This window comes from Rosa rugosa, chromosome 3 (genome assembly GCF_958449725.1).
Source record: "Rosa rugosa chromosome 3, drRosRugo1.1, whole genome shotgun sequence".
Lineage (NCBI taxonomy): Eukaryota > Viridiplantae > Streptophyta > Magnoliopsida > Rosales > Rosaceae > Rosa > Rosa rugosa.
In genome coordinates, this window is record NC_084822.1 from 41523976 (window position 1) to 41550090 (window position 26115).

General features: G+C 38.6%; 3 protein-coding genes across 4 annotated transcripts; 2 read left to right on the plus strand and 1 right to left on the minus strand.

Moving 5' to 3' along the window:
- The first annotated feature begins 47 nt into the window (after positions 1 to 47).
- On the plus strand, positions 48 to 4554 carry LOC133736642 (protein PHOSPHATE STARVATION RESPONSE 1-like). 2 transcript variants are annotated; one of them, XM_062164213.1, is made up of 9 exons: positions 48 to 279; positions 1083 to 1158; positions 1257 to 1894; positions 1995 to 2220; positions 2299 to 2375; positions 2482 to 2521; positions 3232 to 3289; positions 3731 to 3800; positions 4006 to 4554. In XM_062164213.1, the coding sequence occupies exons 3-9, from the start codon at positions 1265 to 1267 to the stop codon at positions 4366 to 4368; spliced, it is 1464 nt and encodes a 487-aa protein (XP_062020197.1). In that variant the 5' UTR covers positions 48 to 279; positions 1083 to 1158; positions 1257 to 1264; the 3' UTR covers positions 4369 to 4554. The 2 variants fall into 2 exon arrangements, with proteins under 2 accessions (XP_062020197.1, XP_062020198.1); XM_062164214.1 differs by lacking the exon at positions 48 to 279 and adding an exon at positions 541 to 649.
- A 697-nt stretch (positions 4555 to 5251) lies between these two features.
- On the plus strand, positions 5252 to 9869 carry LOC133736641 (cellulose synthase A catalytic subunit 4 [UDP-forming]). The gene is made up of 12 exons (XM_062164212.1): positions 5252 to 5416; positions 5500 to 5698; positions 5803 to 5933; positions 6038 to 6104; positions 6214 to 6361; positions 6475 to 7087; positions 7211 to 7348; positions 7513 to 7638; positions 7727 to 7939; positions 8047 to 8568; positions 8673 to 9023; positions 9119 to 9869. Exons 1-12 carry the CDS (start codon positions 5330 to 5332, stop codon positions 9698 to 9700), a joined length of 3177 nt encoding a protein of 1058 aa, XP_062020196.1. The 5' UTR covers positions 5252 to 5329; the 3' UTR covers positions 9701 to 9869.
- Positions 9870 to 10120: 251 nt separating this feature from the next.
- LOC133736640 (MDIS1-interacting receptor like kinase 2-like) lies at positions 10121 to 14273 on the minus strand. Its single transcript, XM_062164211.1, has 2 exons — positions 10853 to 14273; positions 10121 to 10761 (listed from the first exon to the last, which is right to left on the minus strand). Exons 1-2 carry the CDS (start codon positions 14175 to 14177, stop codon positions 10388 to 10390), a joined length of 3699 nt encoding a protein of 1232 aa, XP_062020195.1. The 5' UTR covers positions 14178 to 14273; the 3' UTR covers positions 10121 to 10387.
- Between the last annotated feature and the right edge of the window lie 11842 nt (positions 14274 to 26115).

Consider the following 26115-nt stretch of genomic DNA (forward strand, 5'->3'; position numbering starts at 1 on the left):
CGTGGAGTAAATCCACTGTTTTCTTATAATGCGCAGAGAGATCCCCAAAAAGGCCCAAAGAGGTGGCACGCACTCGTCATCGTCTCTCTCTCTCTCTCTCTCTCTCGCCGGTGACGGAATTCAAAAACACCCGCCTGTTAGCGTAGACATATCTCTCTCTCTCTCTCTCTCTCTCTCCGTCCCCAACTCTCGCTTGGTTTACGATTCGATTCGATTCTTCTGCGCCTTTTTCTGGTTCGTGTTCGCTTTTTTGGGTGCTGCTCGCTCTCAACTTCTTAGGTACGAATTTCAATTTCAATTTCCCATTTTTTTGATCATTCTGCTCATTATTGCGATTCTCAATTGGAAATTCGATTGAATTGGGATTTTATTAGGTCTGGATTGAATTGGTGCTCCTATCGTTTTGGTGATGGATAATGTGTTTTTTTTTTTTTTTGGTTTGGCATGTAGCTACTGTTTTTGCATGGTGGAGCTTAATGCTTTTTCTTTGTTAAATTATTTAATTTTTTTCTTCATGAAATTCTGATTCTTCGAGCTGCTTTTCAGTTCATATGCGACTGTTTTGGGTTGAGAATAGAGAGGACAATATAGGATATAGGAATATAGCTGAACTATAGCTTTAGGATACATATGTGGCCGCCTTTGGGAGGTAAGAAGTCTGAAATTTTATTCGGAAAATTTGTAGCTACGGGTTTTAAGATTATGTTGGCTAATCCAGAATGTGAACATGTGATTGTGTTATGTACCAGCACAACTTACTCGTGAACTGGTTCGGAATTAAGATGAAGAGAAACCGTTGGTTTTTTTTTTTTTTTTTTTTTTTCTTGGACAAGTTCTCGTGTGATAATAAGGTTTTTCTGCCGGACTTGTAGTTTTAGGGATGATTGAGTACAGGCTTTGGCATTGAGTCTGGGAAATGTGATGTAATTGTAGAGGCATGCGTGTGCGTTCTGTATGTCAATTTTTTTTTTTTTTTTTTTTTTTAAGGTTATGGGGGAATTTTATCATTTTGCGGCCTTGAAATGATATTATGTTGTTATGGTTTGTTTTGGTGTTGACTTGCTTTTATTGATTATTCACAGGTGAAATTGATGATTGGTTTCTGTGGTTCAGCGATAAGAACAAGAAAACAGGGCGCTTTCTGTAGGTTTTGAGTTGGTCAGTGTTACCACTATCACAAGCTTAGCTAGTAGCTAATTAGTAATGACTAATCGACTGATGTTCAGTTTTCTGATTTGCTCTGTTTACTGATTTAGAACTATCGATGGAGGCACGCCCTGCCATTCGGAGATCAGCTGCAAAGCAGCTTAGTCACATGGGAGTGTCTGGAGCACTATCTTCATCTTTACCAGTCCTTCAACCCTCATCGGAGGAGACGTATCCCAAGTTGCAAGACACACAGCAGGTTTCGATGGAAAGGCCTGTGGCACAAGCAGGTCACTTAACATCTAACAGTGGCGTAGTTGGTCACATATTTTCATCACCATCAAGATTCTCTACAGATCTTCACTACTCATCTGTTTCACCTCGTGAGAAGCAGTCAAGAAATAATCCTTTCATTTCACAGTCCTCAAGTTCTGTGTCTATGCCATTACCACATTCTTCTCCTTCAGGAGTTTTTCAATCTACAGCATCTTGTGCCTATTCCAAAGAAAACAATGGTTCCTGGGGTACAGATTCTCTGCCAGGGTTCCTTGATTTTCCTGTAAATACCCCTGTTGAGAATAGTCAAATAGAGAGCAGTAGTTGTAGTGGCATTCTGGCTGCTGAAGATATAAGTAAGCAAAATGATTGGCAGGAGTGGGCAAACCAGCTAATTACCGATGATGATGCTTTGACTTCTAACTGGAGTGACCTTCTTGTTGACAACAATGTTACAGATCTGGAACCAAAGGTTAAGACTGTCTCATATTGCTGTTCAATAGATGTATGAAAATTTGAAGTGAATAATGCGTGGCAGAAAAACCAATTTGGATCTGATTTTGTTATTTCAGATGACATACCAGGTTCCCAAACCATCTTTGAATTTTTCAGCTCAGCAGTCCCAAGTTTCTCAGCAACCTCCATCTAGAGAAATCCTTCCTGTTCAATCTGAGGATATCATTGCTGTTACTACTCCTTCCTCGGCTAACAGTGCCGCAGCGAAGCCGCGTATGCGTTGGACACCAGAACTTCATGAAGCTTTTGTAGAAGCTGTTAACCAACTCGGTGGTAGTGAAAGTGAGTACTTTTTTGGCTTCACTAATTATTAGCCCAAGATTAGATATTCTGCCCCAGTTAAAGTTTCACTTGTTACAGGAGCAACTCCTAAGGGTGTGCTGAAGCTCATGAAAGTGGAAGGCTTGACTATCTATCATGTGAAAAGTCACTTGCAGGTAAACAAGCTTATTTCACCTTAACATTGTTCTCACAGAAAATCTTTCTGATTATGCATTTTTGTAAGAAGGAACTTTGTTTTAATTGGAGATATTTGAATTGCAGAAATATAGGACCGCTAGATACAGACCAGAGTCATCAGAAGGTATATAGTAATTGACTTTGTGTAATGTACATTCATGCATTTATATCTAAATTCTGTTTCATATTATGTATATCTTATGCATTAAAAGATAATTTTTTAGCGTGTATTTACGTAGGCATGATTGTGTCTGTTTCTCATAATGTTTGTGTTTCTCTGATCATATTTGAACTTTTAAGTTTTGACTGTTTTGGATATTGATTCTTATTTAATTGTCTATGTGTTATGTCGATGAAACCTTTTGTATAATATTTGTAGTTTGGAGCAGAGGTAAAGAGATCACATAAACAAGCAGCAAGTAGTAGCAATCGGATACAAAATAACAAAGACTCCTTGTTAATGACAAATTCTTCTATGTTTCTTGTTAATGACAAATACTTCTATGTTTCTTGTTAATAACAAAGTTCTCTGACTTTCTGACTTTTTTGTTGTCCTTTATGGACTAGTTCATTTTTCTCTTTCTTTATGGACTGGGCTATCTTATCAAATTGCCCATTTTTCTGAGCATGTTATGTATTGCTAGAATTTTCTCATTAGTCTCTCTTTATCATCTTATTTACTTCGGTTTTTATATAAATCCATTCACCACTACCATATTTATGCTGAAATGCTTGTTTCTGTTTCCTGGAGTTTGATGCTTTATTCAATTATAGTGGGCATTTGTATATTGACCTCATTTAACATCGTATGTTGTTGTCAACGTTTTTCTGTAGGATCCTTGGAGAAAAAATTGACTCCTCTCGAAGAAATGACATCTCTAGACTTGAAAACGTAAGTTTCTGAAGAACCACTTCAATCTGAATTCATTGCAACAGCTGATGAACCCCTTGTGGTTATCCAGTTATTGTTATTAGCTTGGGGGGTAGGTTGTTTGTCTGATTACACTAGTGAGTCATTGCTTTCTAGAAGTCTTAATATTGCATAACCTGAGGTTCTTCCTCATTCTACTGTGAATACTAGCGTAACATAAAAGTTTTGAAAGCTTTAGGGCTATGAGTTAAAGGTTGCTTTTAAGTGGCTGTTCAGTGTTCACTCACTAAGAGCAGTCAGTTGGTGGAGGGATGGAAGTAGATCTGAAAAGAGGCCTAACGTCTGCCTCAATTGCTCAAGTGTAACAAGCAATATGAATGTAATTAAGACATGATTAGGGTCTTATCACGTTTCATTTTTTTTTTCTATACTTATCCATTGTTTTCTTATTTCGGTTAATAGGGGTATCGAGATCACTGAAGCTCTGCGACTGCAGATGGAAGTTCAGAAGCGGCTGCATGAACAGCTTGAGGTATGAATTTGCTCCTTTGGAAAAAAAAAAAAAAAAGGATGTTCATGTCAACTTATGTGTATGATCCCTAATATTTCACTTGGATATAGTAATGCTACTTCCCCTTCCCGGTATCCATTTGTCTTATTGTTTAGTGTTGAGCTTTCCTGGGTTTCTCTCTGGGTAAATTTGCAGTGTGATTTTTGCAACTCTCCCTTCTCTGCAGATTCAAAGAAATCTACAGTTACGAATTGAAGAACAAGGGAAGTACCTTCAAATGATGTTTGAAAAGCAATGCAAGTCAGGTGGTGACAAGCTGAATGCTTCATCATCCAGTTTGGACGATCCGTCTGCTCAGCCTTCAGAGGCAATGCAAGTTTCTCCTGATAAAAGTGAATTGGAGCCCTCCAAGGTGGAGCATGGTGAGACTGAAGCTGATGCTGTCAAATCCAAAGTTGCATCAGTAGAATGTGCTGAGGAGCGGATAGGGAAGCAAAAGTCACCTGAAACTGAGGCTCCCAAGGATTGTGAGCCGGATGTTTGTATGTCCAGTTCCCAACCTCCTAAGCGTCCCAAAATCAAAGAATAAGCGTATCATCTGTTAAACCAGTGTTAGACTGACAATCATTCTTGATTATAGAAGGTTTTAAATTTTAAGATAGTCTTGGTTGCGAAAAAGAGCTTTTCTAGTCTTTTTTCTTTTTTCTTCTGATCTTTATATTATAATATTTACGTCGGCATTGAATAATGCGAATGCAGTCTGTTCTGTCTTGCTGATGGTTTAAAGCTAATTAGTCAAGTTTTGATCCTAATACAGTTGAACCTCGTTTCTAATAGCGTTCTGCGTTCTATTGTTAAACTCGGCAAGATTTTAACAAGGGAACACTAAATGCATTCATTACTTCTATCGTTAAGTGGAATTCCAAAGGGGAGTGATATATTATGTTCCTTATGTTGCTATTCACGTAATTACTATGTAAATATGTAATATCTCATAAGATGATACACTTGATTACTCCACACCATATAAAGGTGGCTAATGAGTGAAGCACATTTCTACGCTTATAAACCGTTGAAGAATTATGAGAATGGTAGAATCCTTATGAATTTGTGGTTAGATTTGTGTCATAAATCAGAGAAGAATGACAAGTTACCTTTCTAGCACAGTAAGGATTAATAAGTTGGGTACGTGACACATGGAGAAGGTGTCTGAATCTGTTTTTTTTATAAGAAGAAGTTTGGTGTCTACTTCAGAGACACCTTTGATTCTAAGCTAACTAGCCATGGAGATCTTTAACATACCAAGCAAACAAAGAAAGCAAACCCAAAGACTCTTTCTCTCTCTCCTGTAGTTTCATGAATAACGTCTCTTGGACTCAAACCTATGACTTCCCAACTCACAGTAGGTAGAGACAACACACTCACACTACAATATTATTCTTTTACAACCCCCAAACATTTCAATATAATGCCCTCCTTCCCTGTCCTCCTCTCTCACCATCCATCTTTGGATCAGCAACATCTCCTTAGGTTTGGTTGCATTGCGTGCCATGGCCTCAAACTCCATGGGAGGCTTGTATACTGGTTCTCACAACCAAGGCGAAGACGAACTCCATGTGTTGCGCGCCTCTGAAGAGGTACTACTACTACTATAGCCTATCCTGAGCCTTCTTGATAATCATTTGTATCAGTTAATGTTAACTTGTTACTGTTGATGCAGAACCGGCATCCAACACGGCAGTCAGTGCCGAAAGTGTGCAGAGTTTGTGGAGATGATATAGGATACAAAGAAGATGGGGAGTTGTTCGTGGCATGTCATGTGTGTGGCTTCCCAGTTTGTAGGCCTTGTTATGATTATGAGAGGAGTGAAGGCACCCAGTGTTGCCCTCAGTGCAACACTCGCTATAAGCGTCACAAAGGTACAGTGTACAAATAGATCTCATGAGTAAATCACCTCTCTTTGATTTTCTTATGATTCTATCTAATGACATGTTGCCTTGGACTTCAATCATGTAACTTGTAGGTTGTCCTAGAGTTGCTGGAGACGACGAAGATTTTGATGCAGATGATTTTGATGAGGAATTTCAGATTGTTAAGAATCACAATGATCATGACTCTGCTGATGAGAAAAATCATGCCATTGATATTCCTTCGGTAATTAATCTCGTCTAGTTGTTGTTTTCAAAGATATTATAGTTCATTTTGAGCAGTAGGAGAGATCTTAAGGTGCCAAAGTGATCATTTGGTGACTTTTGCAGGAGAATGGAGACCATAATCAACAGAAATGGCAAACCAATAATCAACCTTTCTCTGTTCAAGGAAGTGGTAAGGATATAGCTAAATCAGAATAAAAGTTATATTTTACTATAATTATAAGGGACTTGATTCTTTAAGGAAATTGTTTATCTTAATTGTGTATTGTTGGGTTCTGTAGTTAAGGATTTTGAAGGAGACAAAGAGGTTTTGGGTAGTGCAGAGTGGAAAGAAAGAGTGGAGAAGTGGAAAGTGAGGCAAGAAAAGAGAGGCTTGGTGAACAAGGATGATGGAAATGATGATGATCAAGGCCTAGAAGATGATTTCCTGTAAGTTCATTTTGTAAACTTTAGCTATACTCCTGAAATTGTTTACCAACTTTTGTTGACTGAGTGATGTAGTAGTAGTTCCTCATCTGTTCAAGTGTCAACTTTTCTTGCAGAATGGCTGAAGCTCGGCAACCACTATGGCGAAAAGTCCCCATCCCCTCGAGTAAAATCAGCCCTTACCGCATAGTCATTGTCATCCGGCTTGTGATTCTGGCCTTCTTTTTCCATTTCCGTATCTTAACTCCAGCCTATGATGCTTTTCCCTTGTGGCTCATATCTGTGATTTGTGAGATATGGTTTGCACTCTCATGGATACTTGACCAGTTCCCTAAATGGCAACCCATCAACCGGGAAACTTACTTGGACCGCCTATCCTTGAGGTTTGAGCGTGAGGGTGAGCCTAACACCCTAGCTCCAGTTGATGTCTATGTGAGTTCAGTGGACCCTCTCAAGGAGCCTCCAATCATTACTGCAAACACAGTTTTATCCATTTTATCTGTTGACTACCCGGTTGACAAGGTGTGCTGTTATGTTTCGGATGATGGTGCTTCAATGCTCCTCTTTGATGCACTAGCTGAGACTGCTGAGTTTGCAAGAAGATGGGTGCCATTTTGCAAAAAGCACACCATTGAGCCAAGGGCTCCTGAGTTCTATTTCTCTCAGAAGATTGATTACTTGAAGGACAAGGTTCATCCAAACTTTGTCAAGGAGCGCAGAGCCATGAAGGTGAGCAAAAATACACAAGAGAAGAAGAAATTAATTTATGTCTTTTACTATTTTGTTGCAAAATTTTCACAACAAATATATAAGGTCTAATATAAAAGAATTTTTTTGTGTGTGGTACTGCAGAGAGAGTATGAAGAATTCAAAGTGAGGATTAATGCAATGGTAGCAAATGCTCTGAAGAAACCTGAAGACGGGTGGGTGATGCAGGATGGTACTCCATGGCCTGGAAACAACACTCGTGATCATCCCGGAATGATTCAGGTATAACTATGTTATGCCTGTTGTCTCTTTTTTCCCCAGTATATCCATACATTGTCCAAAGTGGTTTTTAAGTTGGTTTTAGCTTTATTAGTAGAGAAAGAGGGAAAATTGCATACGAAATGCTTTCACCAGTTGAGTCACCGAGCATTTTGCTTGCTTTGCAGGTTTATCTGGGAAGTGAAGGAGCACTGGATGTGGATGGTAAGGAACTGCCACGTCTTGTGTATGTTTCACGTGAGAAACGTCCTGGATATCAACATCACAAGAAAGCTGGTGCCATGAATGCTATGGTGAGTTTGAGTAGATTTAATTTGCATAGTCCTATTGATGTGAGACTGGTGCATTCAGCAATGTTTATAACATGGAAATGATCAACAGGTTCGAGTTTCTGCAGTGCTTTCTAATGCACCTTTCATGTTGAATCTGGATTGTGACCACTACATCAACAACAGTAAGGCTATAAGAGAAGCTATGTGCTTCCTAATGGATCCCCAGCTTGGAAAGAAGCTCTGCTATGTCCAATTCCCTCAAAGGTTTGATGGTATCGATCTTCATGACAGATATGCTAATCGGAATATTGTGTTCTTTGATGTAAGTAACACTAGAGCTTTAATTTAAAATTGACATCCTTTATTATAATACATAATTCTCTGCCTGTAAAAATTTAGCTCAATGCTTTGACTGTCTTTTGGTTATAGATCAACATGAAAGGCCTAGATGGGATTCAAGGACCGGTATATGTTGGCACAGGATGTGTCTTCAACAGGCCGGCATTGTATGGCTATGATCCGCCAGTGTCAGAAAAGCAACCTAAGATGACATGTGACTGCTGGCCTTCATGGTGCTGCTGTGGATGCTGTCGTGGGGGTTCGAAGAAGTCCAAGTCTAAGAAGGGTGGAGTAAGAAGTCTTCTTGGGGGACTTTACTCGAAGAAGAAGAAGAAAATGATGGGCAAGAACTATGTGAGGAAAGGGAGGGGACCAATGTTTGATCTTGAAGAGATTGAAGAAGGGTTTGAAGGTTATGATGAGTTGGAGAAATCATCTCTCATGTCACAGAAAAACTTCGAGAAACGATTTGGACAATCCCCGGTTTTCATTGCTTCCACTCTCATGGAAAATGGTGGGCTTCCTGAAGGGATTAATAGCACAGCACTTGTTAAGGAGGCCATTCATGTTATAAGTTGTGGCTATGAAGAAAAAACTGAATGGGGAAAAGAGGTGACTATCATTATGATGAACTTTTCTCTATATTTGCAGATTCAAAATACTTCATGTGGAGACTACAGAAACTAAAATGATTAATTCTTGGTCTCTCTTTGCAGATTGGTTGGATTTATGGTTCAGTTACAGAAGATATTTTGACTGGCTTCAAAATGCATTGTAGAGGATGGAAGTCAGTCTACTGTGTGCCAAAAAGACCAGCTTTCAAGGGATCTGCTCCTATCAATTTGTCAGATCGGCTGCACCAAGTTCTGAGATGGGCGCTTGGTTCTGTCGAAATCTTCCTCAGTCGTCATTGTCCCTTATGGTATGCCTGGGGAGGAAAGCTGAAATTGCTGGAGAGACTTGCTTACATCAACACCATAGTCTATCCTTTCACTTCCATCCCCTTACTTGCCTATTGTACCATTCCAGCTGTTTGTCTTCTGACTGGAAAGTTCATCATCCCCACAGTAAGTACTTTTGGACATCATTTGGAAAGGGCCAACTGAAATTCCAAACTAAATTTCTTTATATCTTCTTCTAATCAACATTTCATTCTTTGCAGCTGAACAACTTTGCCAGTATATGGTTCTTGGCTCTTTTCCTCTCCATCATTGCAACCAGTGTGTTAGAGCTCAGATGGAGCGGTGTTAGCATCGAAGACTTGTGGCGTAATGAGCAGTTTTGGGTGATCGGTGGTGTCTCTGCACATCTGTTTGCAGTCTTCCAAGGCCTCCTCAAAGTCCTTGCTGGAGTTGACACCAACTTTACAGTCACATCAAAAGCAGCAGAAGATGCTGAGTTTGGGGAACTCTACCTGTTCAAATGGACTACACTACTCATACCACCAACGACCCTTATCATCTTGAACATGGTGGGAGTAGTTGCTGGAGTTTCTGATGCCATTAACAATGGCTACGGCTCATGGGGTCCGTTGTTCGGAAAGCTCTTCTTTGCCTTCTGGGTCATTGTTCATCTATACCCTTTCCTCAAAGGTTTGATGGGAAGGCAAAACAGGACTCCCACTATTGTGGTACTTTGGTCAGTTCTTCTTGCCTCCATCTTCTCATTGGTTTGGGTAAGAATTGATCCCTTCTTGGCTAAGCAAACTGGACCAATTCTTAAACAATGTGGGGTGGACTGCTAAGCCATGACAATGCTGTTGGTGTCTTTTCTTTACCTTCTTCATTGATTGTCTTTGAAGTAATGCAAATTTTGCTTGTTTTTTTAATGTTCCAAGGTGGTGATTTGTATATTACACTATCCATACATTCACTAATGTTCAGAGAGACTGCCAAATTAGTGTGTTCCTCTTTCTTTTTTTTTTCCTTTTGATGATATATTAATTTTATTAGATGCATGCCTTCTAGAAATTTACAGGGACTGAGACCAGTCTAAAATAAGGAAGAATTATTACCACTAAAAGTCAACTTTGAACAATAACAAAAGGTTTGACTAGGTGCAAAGTATTTAGTTAGTCAAAAACAAAAAAGGACAGGTATGATGTGATTCCTTAGTCTCTGAACATTTCTTACTAAATAATCAATGAGATTCAGTGGGAGCAAGCTGTTTGAAAGCTGTGTCTTCCATTCACCAAAAAGCATATGTTTAAAGGATTTTTGCATAAAATGAAGGGGACTACTAAAGTGTAGAAGCAATAAAGACTGAGACTTGTATATGAAACTAGTATCTCTAAGCTGAGATTATACACTATACATTACAAGTACAATACTTAACCTGGGCTAACCCCCAAAGATTATTTTCTCAAGGCATCTATAATACAGTTACACAAAGATTCAGTTGACAAACATACAGCTACTGGTATCATTCCCATTCACTTTTGAAGACCAGTTAGTTTGTTGATGGTTAACGTACCAAATGGTTCAGAAATGTAAGGCTGTGTCCGAGCCGATAGTTCTTGTGCCACAAAACGCATTGTGGGTCGTAACTCTGGACGGGAACGTGTGCAGGCCAAGCCTACGCTCACTGCAAACACCACTGCCTCAGCCAATTCACCGGTTGGAGGCTCCAGCCTTTGGTCTAACACATCTTTCAAAAGCATTTCTGTGTTGTCCTGCAATGATTTTGATGACTCTAGTAGAGCTTCTAGCACTTCCCCTGGGTGCCTTCCCATCAGGACTTCTAGTGCTAGCACTCCAAAGCTATATACATCACACTTATCTGTCACCTTCATAGTGTATGCGAGCTCTGTGCATCAAGAAAAAACACAATTAGCCACATTAATATCCAAGTCACAGAAAGATAAGCCAATAATGAACAAACTTGAGTGTTACATTACCAGGTGCCATGTAGCCATAAGAACCAGCAGCACTGGTCCAGTTGGATGAATCCAGACTCAACAGTCTTGCTGTTCCGAAATCTGATAGCCGGGGCTCAAAATCCCACTCAAGCAGTACATTGTTGATAGAAACATCCCGGTGTACAACTGGTGGAGAGCAGTCATTGTGCAGGTAAGAAAGAGCATGAGCTAGTCCTTGCACAATTCTGACCCTTGTAGCCCAGTCAAGTTCTGCATTCCCTTCAACCCCATATAATGCTTTTCCGAGACTGCCTCTCTCTAAATACTCATAAACCAAGAACATGGAACCTCTCCTTGAACAGAACCCAAATAGCTTGATGATGTTCCGGTGCCTGACATGTGTCAAAGTTCGAATTTCATTCTCAAAACTTTGTCGATTTATTGCTGGAATGTCACTAGAGTCAGACATGTTTAGCTTCTTGACTGCAACAATTTGACCTGAAAGCAGCTCAGCTTTGTACACTCTTCCAAACCCTCCTTTTCCAATGCAGTAATTCTCATCAAAGTCCTCTGTGGCCTTCACAATTTCCCCAAATGTAAACTTTACTTCTCTTTCCCATATATTCGACTCAAAACTCTCAGACTTCTTAGAACTTTTGGTTTCCTCATCAAGCGGCTTAGGTTTCTTACGGAAAATAAGGATCAGAGCAATAACAGTTACAATCACTATTAAACTACAAATAGGAACAAGGACTCCAATAAGAACTTTCTTGTTGTTCTTGTTGGACTTTCCACTAGAGGAATTGCATGCTGTTAGTCCTGCACCTCCACACAAACCAGAGTTGCCAAAAAAAGCATTTGCTGGTGCAGTTTGGAAAATTCCACCAGTTGGGATTGGACCAGTCAAGTTGTTGTAAGAAAAATCATAGCTGTCTAGACTAAGCATGTTGGAAAATGCTGATGGTATGTCCCCTGACAGATTGTTGTGTGAGACATTGAGAACCACCAACTGTGTGAGCTTGCCCAAGTTTGAAGGTATGTCTCCTGAGAGCAAATTGCTACTAAGATCCAACAAGTACCTCAATTCTGAGTTACCAATCTCTGCTGGTATTTCTCCTGATAACTTGTTGTGGCTCAAGTTTAAGCTTGTTAAGCTCTCAAATGTGCCAGGTTCCACTGGTATTACCCCTGTAAAATTGTTGTCAGACAAATCAAGAGTCTGGAGCTTATTCAATTGGTGGATCTGCGGGATGGTTCCTGTGAAGTGGTTCCTGCTGAGATTGAGAGTGTATAACAAGCTTAGATTCCCAATACCAACTGGAAATTCCCCACTGAATTCATTAGAACCAAGTGTTAGATACTGCAAGTTCTTCAACTTCAGAAGCTCAGGTGGAATCTGACCAGAAATTCTGTTTCGGTCCATACGCATGTCAGTGATGTTTATGCACTCTCCCCAATGTGGTGAGAGTTCACCAACAAACTTGTTGTGACTAAGATAAATTTCTTCAAGAATGGGATGGACACCAAATGCATTGGTAATATTTCCGGTGAATTGGTTCTCATCAAGCCGGATTCTATTTAATGCAGTACAATTTCTCAAGCACTCGGGTAATGGCCCTGTGAAGTTGTTGACATTCACTGTGAATACTTGCAAAGAAAATCCACTGCACAACTCTGGTGGCAATTCTCCAGAGAAGCTGTTGTTTGAAAAGCTAAGATATCCCAATTTAGGACTATACTTCCCAAAATCACTAGGAATAGTTCCGGACAACTTATTGGTGAACACAGAAAAGCCCTCGAGCTTAGTGAGGAGAGAAATGGTCTCTGGCAACTCCCCCTCAAATTGGTTTGTGTTGACATCAAAGACAGACAATGAAATCATGTTCCCAATCTCTGGGCGGATTATGCCACTGAGGTTATTGGAGAAAAGCTGTACACTTTGAAGATTAGTGAGATTCCAGAATGCCATAGGAATAGGCCCGGAGAGCTGGTTTCCCGACAGATCCAAACTTGTCATAGCTTGCAAGTTTCCTATCTCTGAGGGAATTGGGCCGGTGAAATTATTTTTGTACAGAAAGAGGATATTAAGATTTGTCAATAGGCCAATTGCTGCTGGAATGTTGCCACTGAAACTATTGTTTTGGAATTGAATAGAGGCTATTGCAGTCCAATTGGAAACCAGAGAAGGCAAGATTGGCCCAGTAAATTGATTATCAGATAATCCCAAATCCACCAAGTTGGTCAATTTTGACAAGGACAGAGGCAATTCCCCACTGAGTTTGTTCACAGCCAAGGCCAAGAAAGTGAGGTTGGTACAAGAACCAAGCTCAGAAGGCATTGAAGAGTTTAATGAGTTTGATGAAAAATCAAGGTGCTGAAGCTCCTTGAGTTGGCCTATAGAGGATGGGATTTTCCCTTCAAGGGAATTGTTAAGCACTTCAAAAATTTCCAGACCAGATAACAGACCTATGTCTTCAGGAATTGGACCACTAAAGTCGTTCAATCCCAAATAAAGGTGTTTAAGGTTGGGAAAGTTATATGGCATTGGCCCTTGGAATTGGTTATTGGTGAGATTGAGATATTCAAGCTTGACCAGATTGGTAAATACCACTTCTGGTATTTGGCCAGTCAAAGTATTTTGAGACAAATCCAGGAATGTCAAATTCCTACATTCAGATATAAATTCTGGGAATTTTGAATCTAAACTATTCAGAGAAAGATCAAGGAATGTCAACACAGGAAAGCCTGAGAATTTTGCCCAATCAGCAGGCTCTAAGTAGTTACTTCCAAGAAGCAAATATTGTACCTTTTTGAGATTGTCCAGCTGATATGGAATGGCACCAGTGAGACTGTTGCTGTAGAGACTAAAATACTCAACCTGGGTTAGCTTCCCCATCTCCACAGGAACTTCCTGTTCAAAAAGATTGTTGCCCAAATCCAAAGTTGTGAGCTTGGTGAGGTTGCCAATGGCAGATGGTATTGCCCCTGTGAAATTGTTGCCATTGAGGTTGAAATGGGTGAGATTCAGAAACTGGGTGAAGTCCAGTCCTGTTAGAGTTGCAGTGAGGTTGAAATTTGAGAGGTCAATCTGGGAAACTGTTTTGGTTTTGGGGTCACAGACAATGGAGGTCCAGTTGCAGAGGCTGTTGATGTTTGTGAGGGACCATGAACTGAGAGAAGGTGGGGGAGCAAAAAAGCTGCCCTTCCAGCTAACCAAAGCCTCTGCTTGTGTTCTGGGTGATGAGGTTGCCTTCAATGGAAGACATGAGAGCAAGAAAATGTGAAGCAGAAGGAGAAGAGGATGAGGTCTTGGAACACCTCCCATGGCTTGCAAAGTTGACATGTTGATGTTATGTTGGATCATATCTATATAGAGGCTGCAGTGGCCAGTGGGTCCATTTATTGTCAACTAAATTAAAGGGCCCTAGGTTTCATGTGTGGGGAAGAGATTGATCATGGTCTCATAGATTAGCTAACTGCAACTTGGACTGATTAATGTTTTTAAAAAGAAGTTTGGTGAATTGACTTTTCAGGAAAAGCTTAAGAATGACATGTTGATGCTGTGGATTATATTTGCAGCAGTTTCTGTGAAGATTCTTGTGCGAGTTAATGTTGAATGTCCGCAACCAACAACCACCCAAACAAGTGGGTCTTTCCATCCATTAGCTTTCAGTCCTTTTACTATAGTGTATAACTTGGACATTATATATATTCTTTTCACACGGTTTTATCTGTAATATTCGGAAGATGACATGTTATTTGTCACATGCCATACACAGTTTTGTTTTTGTTTTTTTTTTTATTACTCCTAATCATAATTTAATTCAAATTGATGAAAGTTTTTTTTTTTTTTTTGACAAAGTGAAAAAAATTACAAGGAAAACCCTCTATAACAACCAACCCCTAATTCTGAAAATTGATCAAAGTTAAGAATTGAGAGCCTCTCTCTAAAACTTATTAAATATTTTTAATTGTATTTTACGTATATTATAACTAGTTGAACATAATTTGGCTTGTCTTCATCAAATTGAAATCGCGTTATGTATCGTGTCAAACACGAGTCATATCAAGAACTACCAAACACGACTCATATCAAGAACTACCGAACGTGTAAATAGGAAGCATTGTTTTGTTTTTTTTTTTTTTTTTGACATGTACAGTATAGCCACGGCTACAAGCCTATATACATCTCGATTCCAATTTATCAAAGTTTAAAGAAACGAAACTAACACAAGTAATCAATAAGAGAAGAGGGTTTGTAAATCTCTCTCTCTGAGAAAACCCTAAGGAGGCTTCAGAACCTTGAAAATATTCTCGTCCGGCGGCGCCCGGTCGCCGGGGTGGTCTCCAGCCACACCCCCACCATGGGTTTGCTGCCGGACAGGAGGTCTAAATGCTCATGGGTTTGTCGGAGGGAACTTGCTCGGGTTTTGTCAACAGTTCGGCTGGGTTTGTTCTATGGGGTGGTCGTGGCTTTACGGATCCGGATGTCGATCCTCGCTGCTGGGTTCTCGGATCGCCGGTGCCCTCGATTTCGATTCGACGGCGGGATACGGTCACGGGCCTGGAACATCGTTGGGTTTCTGTGCTGGTTGCATCTCGTGGCGGCGTTGGCTTGGGACGGCTTGGAGGCAAGGCGGAGAGGGCGACGCGGGTCGGGCGATGTGGGTCAGCCGGAGCGAGATCCAGTCGGTGGAGGTCCGAAGGGATGGTGGGAGGCAAGGTGGACTGGCCCGAACCAGAGTGATGGGCCTGGAGCAAGTTTTTCTTGGTGGACTTCCTATTGGGCCGCTAACTGTTGGGCTGGGGTTTTGCCCTAGTCCATTGCTATTTTGGGCTGGGGTTTAGGCTCTTGGCCCAAACCTATGTTTTTAGCTTTTGTCTAATTACAATAAGTTTCTTGTATTAGAAACCTAACGAGTGTAGTTTGGCTTGTCTATTAGCTATGTTTCCATAACTTTTAGGCTCGCTTTTAAAGTGAGCGATTAGTTCGAATATAGTTGGTCTATCCTATGTACTACTGTGGCTCCTCCACGAAACCTTGATCTGGCCATTGTTATGTGTCAGCGGGTGAGTATGTAATGGCCTTCTTGGCATGCGCTATTATCAATGGAATTACCTTTCAATTCAAAAAAAAAAAGTTAAAAAAAACGAAAAGCTTTATTACTTAGTCAACATTATTCATTACATTTTTAAGAAATTCCCAAAGTCTTTTCAAGTATAAATAAATATAGAACCATCATCATCAAATTGATGGAGCTGGCTAGGTTTGCCGGGCTCATTAGTGAATATACAATAATCTAGCTGCAAATGATTAGTCTGTCAAATGGAATTTTTTTTTTTTTTTGATAAAATGGAAAATTATTTTAAGGTTTAGAAATTTGGGGGCACTTAAGTATTTTAATTGAAAAATGATTAATTTAGCTTAAGAGCAACGCCAATAGTTTTTTTTTAGAGATAGTGAGGAAAGAGAAAGTAAAATTTCCTAAATTTACAGCAATCTCTAAAATTTTAAGGAATAATTATGGAGATTTTAGAGATTGCTGTAAAATTATGGAAAGTTTTGACTTTTGCTTCCCTATAATACAAAAAGTTTCTATTGGGACCTCCAAATCTGCTCACTTGACCTCACTCTATTATGAATTATTAAATGACATATATAACCTACTATAAAATGACTATTAAGGACAATAATTATACCAAAAAATATTATATTTATTTTATATAGACTTTCCAATTCAATAATATTAGATTGTATTTCTTATTATTTTCCTTATCTATTTTCATTTTCCAATTTCACTACATACTCATTAAAGCATTTATATATATTTAATAAGAATTAAAAATATGATTAAGATCATGTGACATAAAAATGTATGATATATATGTTGAACGCATATTGGTGAGGGAAAACAAAATAAATCCTCTTATGATTTATGACCTAAATCCATTATATTTGCAAAAAATAATAATAATAAAAATAAAAAATAAAAATAAAAATATTTAAATAATTAATCATGTGGTACAAAAAATAAAGAAAAAAATAAACATTAAAAAACAAATGATTTTTTTTTAGAATAAAAACAAATGATTTTTTTTTTTTGCACAACTAAAATAGAAACAAAATTTAAATAAAAAAACAGAATAGTTCATGGCATTTTCTTATTGATTAGACATTAATTTTTGAAACTCAAGTTTGATTAAAAAATGTATATTTAGTTAAGATTTATAGAGTGATTAAATCATTGAAATGACTAATTTTTTTATTTTAAAGATAATAATTTGTTTGCAAATTATATGAGTGAGGTTATTTGAGGAAGTTTAGTGAGTAAATTTAGTATTTGAAAATTTGATAAGAGGTGTAAAAAGCATAGAGGTCAAGTGATTAAATTTAGAGGTTCTAATAGAAAAACTCATACAAAAATTATAAAGAAACGGTTAGAGTTGTTCTTATAATTAAGGAATCTATTTGAGCAAAAGATACTCATTTTTCTCTTAAATAGAGAAAAATCAAAATATAAGGAAGCTGTTGGAGTTACTCTAATGCATATTTAGTTTAAGGTTAGAAATTTGAGCACTTATCAACTTTAGAGCGTGAATAGAGGAGCACCCTTTTAAGTGGAAATATTATAACTGAATATTTTGCTTAGTGCTAATATTATTCGTAACATCGATCCATCACAAAATGGGAGTCTGAATTGTAATTATGATTTAAGCAAAGTGGCTTAATTCATCTTCGATCATATCTAGCTAGGGATCTCTTAATCGATGATTTGAGAGATGAATTTTTTTTTTTTTTTGAAGGGAAAGACGACAAACTATATTAAGTGAAACTGAGAAGTACATGAAGCGATGCAAAAAACATCGAAAGAAAAATAAAAAACAGAACAAGATGCACAGACGCATCTATAATGTAGGAAAACAATAAAAGATAACAAGATGCACAGACGCATCTAGAATGAAAGGTAACCATGTGACTTGATGCCGAACGACATCGCTGCACTGCATATGTCACGAGAGCAGTGTAAATGTAATAGTAATAGTAACCATAGCCATAACCGGTGATATGATCACCTAGGAGAGGTGATGCGCTCACCGAGAGTTCGAAAGTAACCGAGGGTGTCAGAAACTCGTAAATTAGCAATCGAACTCCCAAGAACCAGAACAAATACCAGATCAAAATGAGCAGCTGTCTCGGATCCAATATCCGGATTTGATTACGACCTGGGTCCCAAATGCGGATCCAAATCCGGCCTAAATCCAAGATCAAGGCTGACCGGTCAAACTTGACAAAAGCCAAGGCCCAACATAATCTGATTTGGGCACCCTGGCTTCAACCCGACGTCCGGCCACCCTTCCAGATCCGCAGCGCTAGAAATCTCCCGTCCCGGTTTCGTCCACACGACTCCAAGCTCCACCACCCACGGACTGCTGCACCGTCGTCGGTCTCTGACATAAAGTCTCTGGTCGCGAACTCCCTCTGGTCCGATCTGGGGACCAGAAACCAGAAAGCAATTCTGACACCCGCGACCGTTCCTGCAACTGCACTCCGATATGGGTCGAAAGCCTGCCTATCTCGAGCCCCTCCCACATCCCTACTCTCAGAGATTCCAAGAAGTCACGACCAAAATTCGAAGTCCGCATAGTCCCTGGATCCCAGATCCGGATCCGACCCAAAACCTCCGATATCCCATTAGAAGGTCGCCGCCCACTTACCCAACTCGAACTCAACCTTGAATCCCAAGTTGTGATGACCTGAGAGAGAGGGAAAACATCGCAATCTACCGCCACAAGAGGAGTCTTAGACCACGCTTTTGAAAAGCAAATTGGAAGAAAAGAAGAGACGGTTTGCACCGCACTCGAGGTATACGGCACCAAGGGATGTGCCGACATAGTTTTCCATCGGAGATGAAGAAAGTTGCAGAAACGACCACCCATAAGGGCGGCGTTCTCTCAAACCCTAGAGGGTTTTTTTGTAAATTTCATTTTAATCATAAGTGTAATGTTCTAATGCTCCCTTTAATTTCTAAGAACGTGTGCATTATGATTTGAGAGATGATAATTTTGTTTATTTAGTGCCATGATCTTTTTTTTTTTTTCCTCTTTAGATATAGAATGGTATTATTTAGTGCCATGATGAATGGTAAAGGCATGTGAAATTATTTGATCTAACATTTTGACCAACTTAAATTAATTAAAGACCTTCATTTGAGAATGTTCTCATATGTGATATACATTTTTACAAACATACAATTTTACGTACATACAATGTCACTTAAACTTCCCCTGACTTTATATGCATGACATTCTAACAGTATATATGTGATCACTATGAATGTAGCATCCATATATCAACTTCCATATCGAGTTTGGTGAAATAGTTTCAAAGAAAAAGGGTCGATCATGGTCGTGATGTGTTCGAACAAACTATGGTCACTTCATTTATGGGAAAATTACTGGTCCCCCCTTTAATTTTTGGTGCGTCGACAGTTCAGTCCCTGTTATTCCAATTTTAACAGATAACTCCCCAAACATTCAAATTTCACACAATTTGATCCAAAATTACCATTTTACCCCTCACTTATTTTTTTTTGTTTTTTGTTTTATTCTTCTCTCTCTCTCTTTTATACATATGTATATATATGTGTGTGTGTATGTATATATATTTTTTATTCTTCTCTCTCTCTTTATATATATATGTATGTGTGTGTGTGTGTGAGTATATATGTATGTATGTATGTATGTATGTATGTATATATGTATGTATATGTGTGTGTATATTTTTATTCTTCTCTCTCTCTTTTTATATATATTTATATGTATATATGTGTGTGTGTACATATACATATGCAGATATATACATACACATATGCATATACATATATATATGTATATAGGTGTATATATATATATATGTATACATATATATCTAATGTGTTTATGTATTTGGTAAGTCTATATACTATGTTTATGTTTCATATTATAAAAAAAATTCACAATTTTTATATATCTAATGTGTGTGTGTATATCTATATATATATATATATATATATATATGTATGTATATGTATATGTATATGTAGATATATAAATATATGTATAATTTTATACATATGTGTGTGTATATATATAATGTATATGTGTGTCTGTGTGTATATATATATATATGTATATGTAGATATATATATATATATATATATATATATATATATATATATATATATATGTATGTATGTATGTATGTATGTATGTATGTATATATGTGTGTGTGTGTGTGAAAAAAGGAAGTGAGGGGTAAAATGGTAATTTTGGATCAAATTGTGTGAAATTTGAATGTTTGGGGAGTTATCTGTTAAAATTGGAATAACAGGGACTGAACTGTCGACGCACCAAAAGTTAAAGGGGGGACCAGTAATTTCCCCTTCATTTATCTTCGATATTAAAGTCTCCTTGAATTCACTCTGATTAATTTCACTCTTTATTTTGTCAGGCCTTTGAAAAAGCAAATATCCATTAAGAACTAATGCATTCCCTCGATAGAAAAAGGAAAAAGTAAATATGTAAGCACTACTTGGGCTCCTAGCTACCATGATAACAACGTGAACGAGTATCGTCTACTATAGAAATAACAAAAATTAGTTAACAACTAAATGAACAAGGTTTAAGATATCAGGTGAACACGTAGTAATTGATTATAAAAATTATGTTCAATCATCGTTAGATGTATATCTATCTGATGATGAAAAATAAAACGATTCAACTTAAAATAATTATTTTTATCATTGAATTTACATCTAAATATGATTGACTAAGATCTTCTTAGCCGGTAACTCTGTTCAAGTGAATATTATTGTTCGAAAGAAAAAGGATAAAGTGGATGAAATAACGGGCATCTTCTCAAATGAACTTCCGGGTCATTGTCCGAATGGTGTAGGGTACCCGACCATCAACCTATTGTAGGGCTCCAATATCAATGTCCGTCAATTAAAACAAAAATTGAAGATGCTGCTGCAAGAAGAGGATGACCAGACTTGGCCAAAATTGAGTGAGTGAAACAAATTAAACAATGCCAATATATATATATATCTGTGTGTGCGCGCGCGCTTGTGTAAGGCCCTTCTAGTGAGGGATCTCTTTTTTTGGTATTTTCTATAGATAGGACATTAGACCAACTTTTCGATCATATTTTAACATCTTAACAATTCAGATTTTAGGTCTAAATGTGTAGATTACTTCTGCAAATTTTCAGCCAAATTAATTATCGTTAAGGCATTCAAAACGGCGACTTAAGATTATAAGTATGAACGGTTCAAGTTTGACAGATTTGGTTCGTTCATTGATTTATTCTAGTTTGATACCTTAACGATCACCGATTTGGCTGAAAATTTGCAGAAATGATCTACACATTAGGACCTGAAAACTGAACGGTTGAGATACCGAAATGTGATCGAAAAGTTGGTATAATGCCCTATCCCTATAAAATACCAAAAAATGGATCCCTTAGTGGAAGGGCCCTGTGTATGTGTTAAGACAAATAATTAAGAATAATTGTTCTGTTCTGTTTCTCGAACAATAATGACAATATGCATGGTTATAGTCATTTGGATAATTGCAATTACACGGACCACGCAAATTAAACTAATTGCAATTCAAAAAGGCAAAGGTTGAACTTTGACCTGACCATATAAAGCTTGATTAAGGTTGTTCATGGCGGCCGGACCTATCTGTTCATTTTGTGGTGAAGGTGAAACCGTGAAAGCTAGGGCTTGGTCTTTCTTTCCTATATGCTTAATTAAGATCTAACCTAGTCACAAACATGCACGCATGGTCTAAGGTTATAACGTCCAGAAGTTAACAATTTTCTTATTCAGGAAACTGTTGTTGTACAACAGAATTGACCTATATAATTATTGGCGACTAACAAGTGTGCTACAAACTTAGTCGACCAGATTAAGTGTACTAGCTAGGAGGATGATTCCTCACGCTTATATTATCGATTGTTAATGAAGAGTACAACGAGAAATACAGATCATAAAGCGTGGATATTAGAGCAACGAGGTATGTTTGTTTGACGGATTAAGTGGGCTTATCAGCTTATGTTAAATAGGAGGCCTTAATTGGTTTGGGTTTTGTTTGGTAACAACGGATATAAAAATTAACGGTACCAGATAGTATATTCCACCTGCTTTCCTTTTCAGCCTCTTTAGGTGGGTGTTAATAACTTAAGGTATTAACATTTATAGCTAACAGTCTTAACACTTGCTTTCTTCCTTCTTCATTGTCGCTCTCTCAACAGTGGTCCTCGCATCCTCATCACTCTTTTTCCTTCCTCATCGTTCTTCTTTTTGCCTCATCGCTTCATTTGCTTGATCAAGAGTGAGTTTGGGTATGGATATTGCATGCAGCGCTTTATAAAACAACCAAAATCTGTATTGATTCATGGGAATTTTAGGTTTTGGTATGTGTGTCTAGGTACCGCATGCAACTGATGAATAAGCACGAATTTCAATGAATTTGGAATTTTGCGTGGGAGCGCAAAATCTTAATCAACCGATGACAAATAATGGATTCCTAACTAATAAATGGACCTGAGGAGAACCAGCCCGATTTATTTGGGAAATTCTTCCATGTAAAATTCCCGTGAGCCGGATCTAGATTAAGTGAAATCAAGTTCTAGTTAGTAAATGGCCCGAGAAAGATGCGGCCCAACACATTTAGAAAATTCTATGAGATGAAATCCCATCGAGGTGGATTTGGGTAAGGTGAAATTAGGTTAGAGTCAAGAAACAAGCCGAGAGAGAAGCGACCTAACCTATTGAGGAAATTTCTCGAGGTGAAATCCCCTTAAGGTGGATCTAAATAAGGTGGAATTGGTTAGCTCGACTGAATTGGTAGCAAGCGGGAAACACTTCCCCACGTCATCTTAAAAGTGATGTAATAGATCTATTAACGCGTGACTTGCGGAAGTTGCACACCACTACAAGCACTAACCAAGAGATCCGCTCAAGCTCACGTATAAATATTTGGTAAAGTGAAAAATCAAGGTAGACAATCAACCCCTACTCCAATTATTACAACTTAAACATTCACTGATTTAGGCATCAGAGAATCTTTTTGCAAGTATATATCTCCCTCTTCCAACTTAACTTGACAACGTCGACTGAAATCCCGAAGGCATAGGCACAACATCCTGACCAAGAAGCCTTCACTCTCACATTCCAGTCAGCAAAGTACAAATTTTTCCACACCAACATTTTGTATTATTGGGTATTGCAGAGCAAGTTAGGAAATTCTTCGAGGTGAATCCCCTCGAGGCGGATTTGGGTAAGGTGAAATCAAGTTCTAGTCAGTAAACGAGACGAGAAAGAGGCGGCCCAACCTATTTGAAAAATTACTTGAGGTGGATCTGGGTAAGGTGAGATCAGGTTCTAGTCAAGAAACCGACCGAGAGAGAGGCAGCCCAACTTATTTGAGGTGAAATTCCCTCTAGTTAAATTTGGGTAAGGCGGAATCGGTCAGTTCAATTAAATCCGTAGCAAGCGGGAAACACTTCCCCACGTCATCTTAAGATCGGCATTATGGATCCACTAATGAGTGACTTGTGGAAATTGGACACCGCCACTACGCGTACTAAACAAGATATCTGCTCAAATTCACCTATAAACACTTGATGAGGTGAATAATCGAGGTAGGCAGTCAATCCCTACTCCAATTATTACAACGTAAACACTCACTGATTTATATATGCATCAGATAATCTTTTGCAGGTAACCCCTCTTCCAACTAGACTTGCCAATACCGACCTAAATTCTGAGGGCATAGAAACAACCTCTTGACCAAGAAGCCTTCACTCTTACTTCAGTCAGCAAAATAGGTGAGGAACATAATTTTTCTGCACCAACACTTTAACATGATTTCATGGTCACTTGATTTACATATTAGTAAAAAAAAAGAAAGGGTCCTTGACCCAAAGCACCAAAATTGGCCAAAATTATCCCAGCAACAGATTTTTATTCCTACTTACCCATTTTAAAATAAAATGACAATTTTACCCTTCGTGTAATTAAGAAACTGCATCCACTCTTTTCTCTCTCTCTTCTCTCTCCACGCTGCTGGCCTCCTCCTCCTCTCTCTCTCTTTCTCCACGTCGACGACGACGGCGACGGCGACGACACGGTGCTTTCTCTCATCCTCGTCTCCTCTGCCACCGTACATCTCTTCCTTTGCCAACGACACTGTTTTTGTCCCAAAATAGCAACTAAGGCAATGAGGCCTTATTAGTTGCTATGTGAACTCGTACTTCGGCGGTGAGATTTCGTGTGAGTCAAGCAGAGCCTCGGTTGGATCGGAGAGTGAGGTGAGGTCGAGTTTGAAGATCGAAGAGAAGCTTCGGCGAAACCGAAGCACCGTCTCAGAAAGTTACTAGATCGAGTTATGGAGGAAATGCAGTGAGGAAATCGGCCGCGTAAGACAGCGAAGTTGAGGGGCCACATAGTTTTGGATAGAACGTCGATTTCAATTTCAAACTCAGAATCGATCATAGAGCAGAGGGCCACAGAGCTTTGGATACGACGCCGATTTCGATTTCAATCTCAGAATCGATCATAGAGCAGAGGTTTGGATTGGCGAAGGTGAGGACCATGGAGTTGGGGCCGGCATCGTTGTTGGTGGCGCCAGAGACGAGTTTGCCGCTAGAAATGCGCTGGCGTCGTTCTTGTTGGATGGCTTCTTGGGTGCCCATATCATTTTTTATTTTATTTTTTGTAAACTGTGGGCAGAAGTCCAAGAAGGAAAGGAAAAAAAAAGTGTCTATTGGGGGGGGGGGGGAGGGGGCAGTAAACGTTTTGAATTAATGTAATCTTTTCATTTTTTTACTTGATCAAAATTTTATTGGTCTAATTTTAGGAAGATTAGTTTCTATTCCAGCGACTGAAAGTTCTATTGGGGGGCAATAGACGTTTATTAGGGGGCAATAAATGTTTTAAATTGATGTAATCTCCTCGTTTTTTTATTTAATTAAAATTTTATTTGTCTAAATTTAGGGAGATTAGTTCCCATTCCGGCGACCGAAAGTTCTATTGGGGGGCAATAGACATTTTGAATTAATGTAATCTCCTCGTTTTTTTTTCTTTAATCAAAGTTTTATTCGTCTAATTTTAGGAAAATTAGTTCACATTCCGGCGATCGAAAGTTCTATTGGGTGGGTGGGGGGGGGGGGGGGGGGGGCAATAGAGGTTTATTGCCTCTATTGCCCCTCTATTGGGGGCAATACATGTCTATTTAGGGGCAATAAACCTTTCCGGCGACTTCTGAGATCTCCGATGACCTCTTTGGGGACCTCCGGAGAGGTTTTCAGAGAAGTCCGGTGGGCGACGGCCAGTGACCGGAATCCGGCGAAGTCTCTTATGACTTCTCACTCTTCTATTCTCTCTCTCTCTCTCTCTCTCTCTATGAAACAAAGAGGTGAGGGTAAAATAATCTAAAAAAAAAAATTAATGGGGTAATAGGGAAGACATCCTTAGAGTGTTTTGGGTAAGGGGAAATTAAAAAAACTTAATGGGGTGAGTGGGAAAAAAATCTCTAGAATTGGGGTAAATGGACAAAAACCCAAAAATAAAAAATAAAAAAAAATACTACAATGGTTATTCCCCACGGATGACTTTGAAGAAAATGAATATAAATTTGATTCTCCTATATGAGATTTCTGGCTACGCCACTAATAATAGTCCTAAGTTATAGGATCCATGCTCATCCTCTAACCAACTGTAAAGACCATATCATACTCATGATCAACAAAAGTTACCATTGTGCCTGAGTCTTGCAGAAATATATATGCCACTACTAGCAAAATAACAACACACACGGATTTACTGTAGTTAAAAGCCACAGATATCCGTGTGAAATAGAAATAGTAACAGAAATCCGTGTGAAATGAGCATAATCGGGCCCACAATAATTTATACAATAACAATATCAACGGAAATCCGTGTGCATAGACAATAGTCACAGATATCTGTGTAAAAACTAAAACATTTTCACACGGATATCTGTGTGAAAATCAATTCACACTGATTTCTGTACGTATTATAAATTAGTTTATTTCGAAATCATTAATTTTTATGTTATGTGAATTATGGAGAGACGGATTTCCGTTACAATAAGTATTTGATACAGATTTCTGTGTGAAATGAGTAATACACACAGATTTCCGTGTGAAATGAGTAACACAGATATCCGTGTGAAAAAAGCATAATTAGGCTCACAGTAATTTATATAATAATAATATCGACGGATATCCGTGT

What these genes read in the sequence shown, in the direction of transcription:
- LOC133736640 (XM_062164211.1), bottom strand. Translation starts at nt 14,177, where the DNA reads ATGATCCAACATAACATCAACATGTCAACTTTGCAAGCCATGGGAGGT. An exon ending in TTATGGCTACATGGCACCTG is followed by an intron (nt 10,762 to 10,852) that starts GTAATGTAACAC and finishes CTTGATGCACAG; the next exon opens with AGCTCGCATACACTATGAAG.
- LOC133736641 (XM_062164212.1), top strand. Translation starts at nt 5,330, where the DNA reads ATGGCCTCAAACTCCATGGGAGGCTTGTATACTGGTTCTCACAACCAA. An exon ending in ATGCCATTGATATTCCTTCG is followed by an intron (nt 5,934 to 6,037) that starts GTAATTAATCTC and finishes TGACTTTTGCAG; the next exon opens with GAGAATGGAGACCATAATCA. An exon ending in GGCCTAGAAGATGATTTCCT is followed by an intron (nt 6,362 to 6,474) that starts GTAAGTTCATTT and finishes CTTTTCTTGCAG; the next exon opens with AATGGCTGAAGCTCGGCAAC.
- LOC133736642 (XM_062164213.1), top strand. Translation starts at nt 1,265, where the DNA reads ATGGAGGCACGCCCTGCCATTCGGAGATCAGCTGCAAAGCAGCTTAGT. An exon ending in TTACAGATCTGGAACCAAAG is followed by an intron (nt 1,895 to 1,994) that starts GTTAAGACTGTC and finishes TTGTTATTTCAG; the next exon opens with ATGACATACCAGGTTCCCAA. An exon ending in GGCTGCATGAACAGCTTGAG is followed by an intron (nt 3,801 to 4,005) that starts GTATGAATTTGC and finishes CCTTCTCTGCAG; the next exon opens with ATTCAAAGAAATCTACAGTT.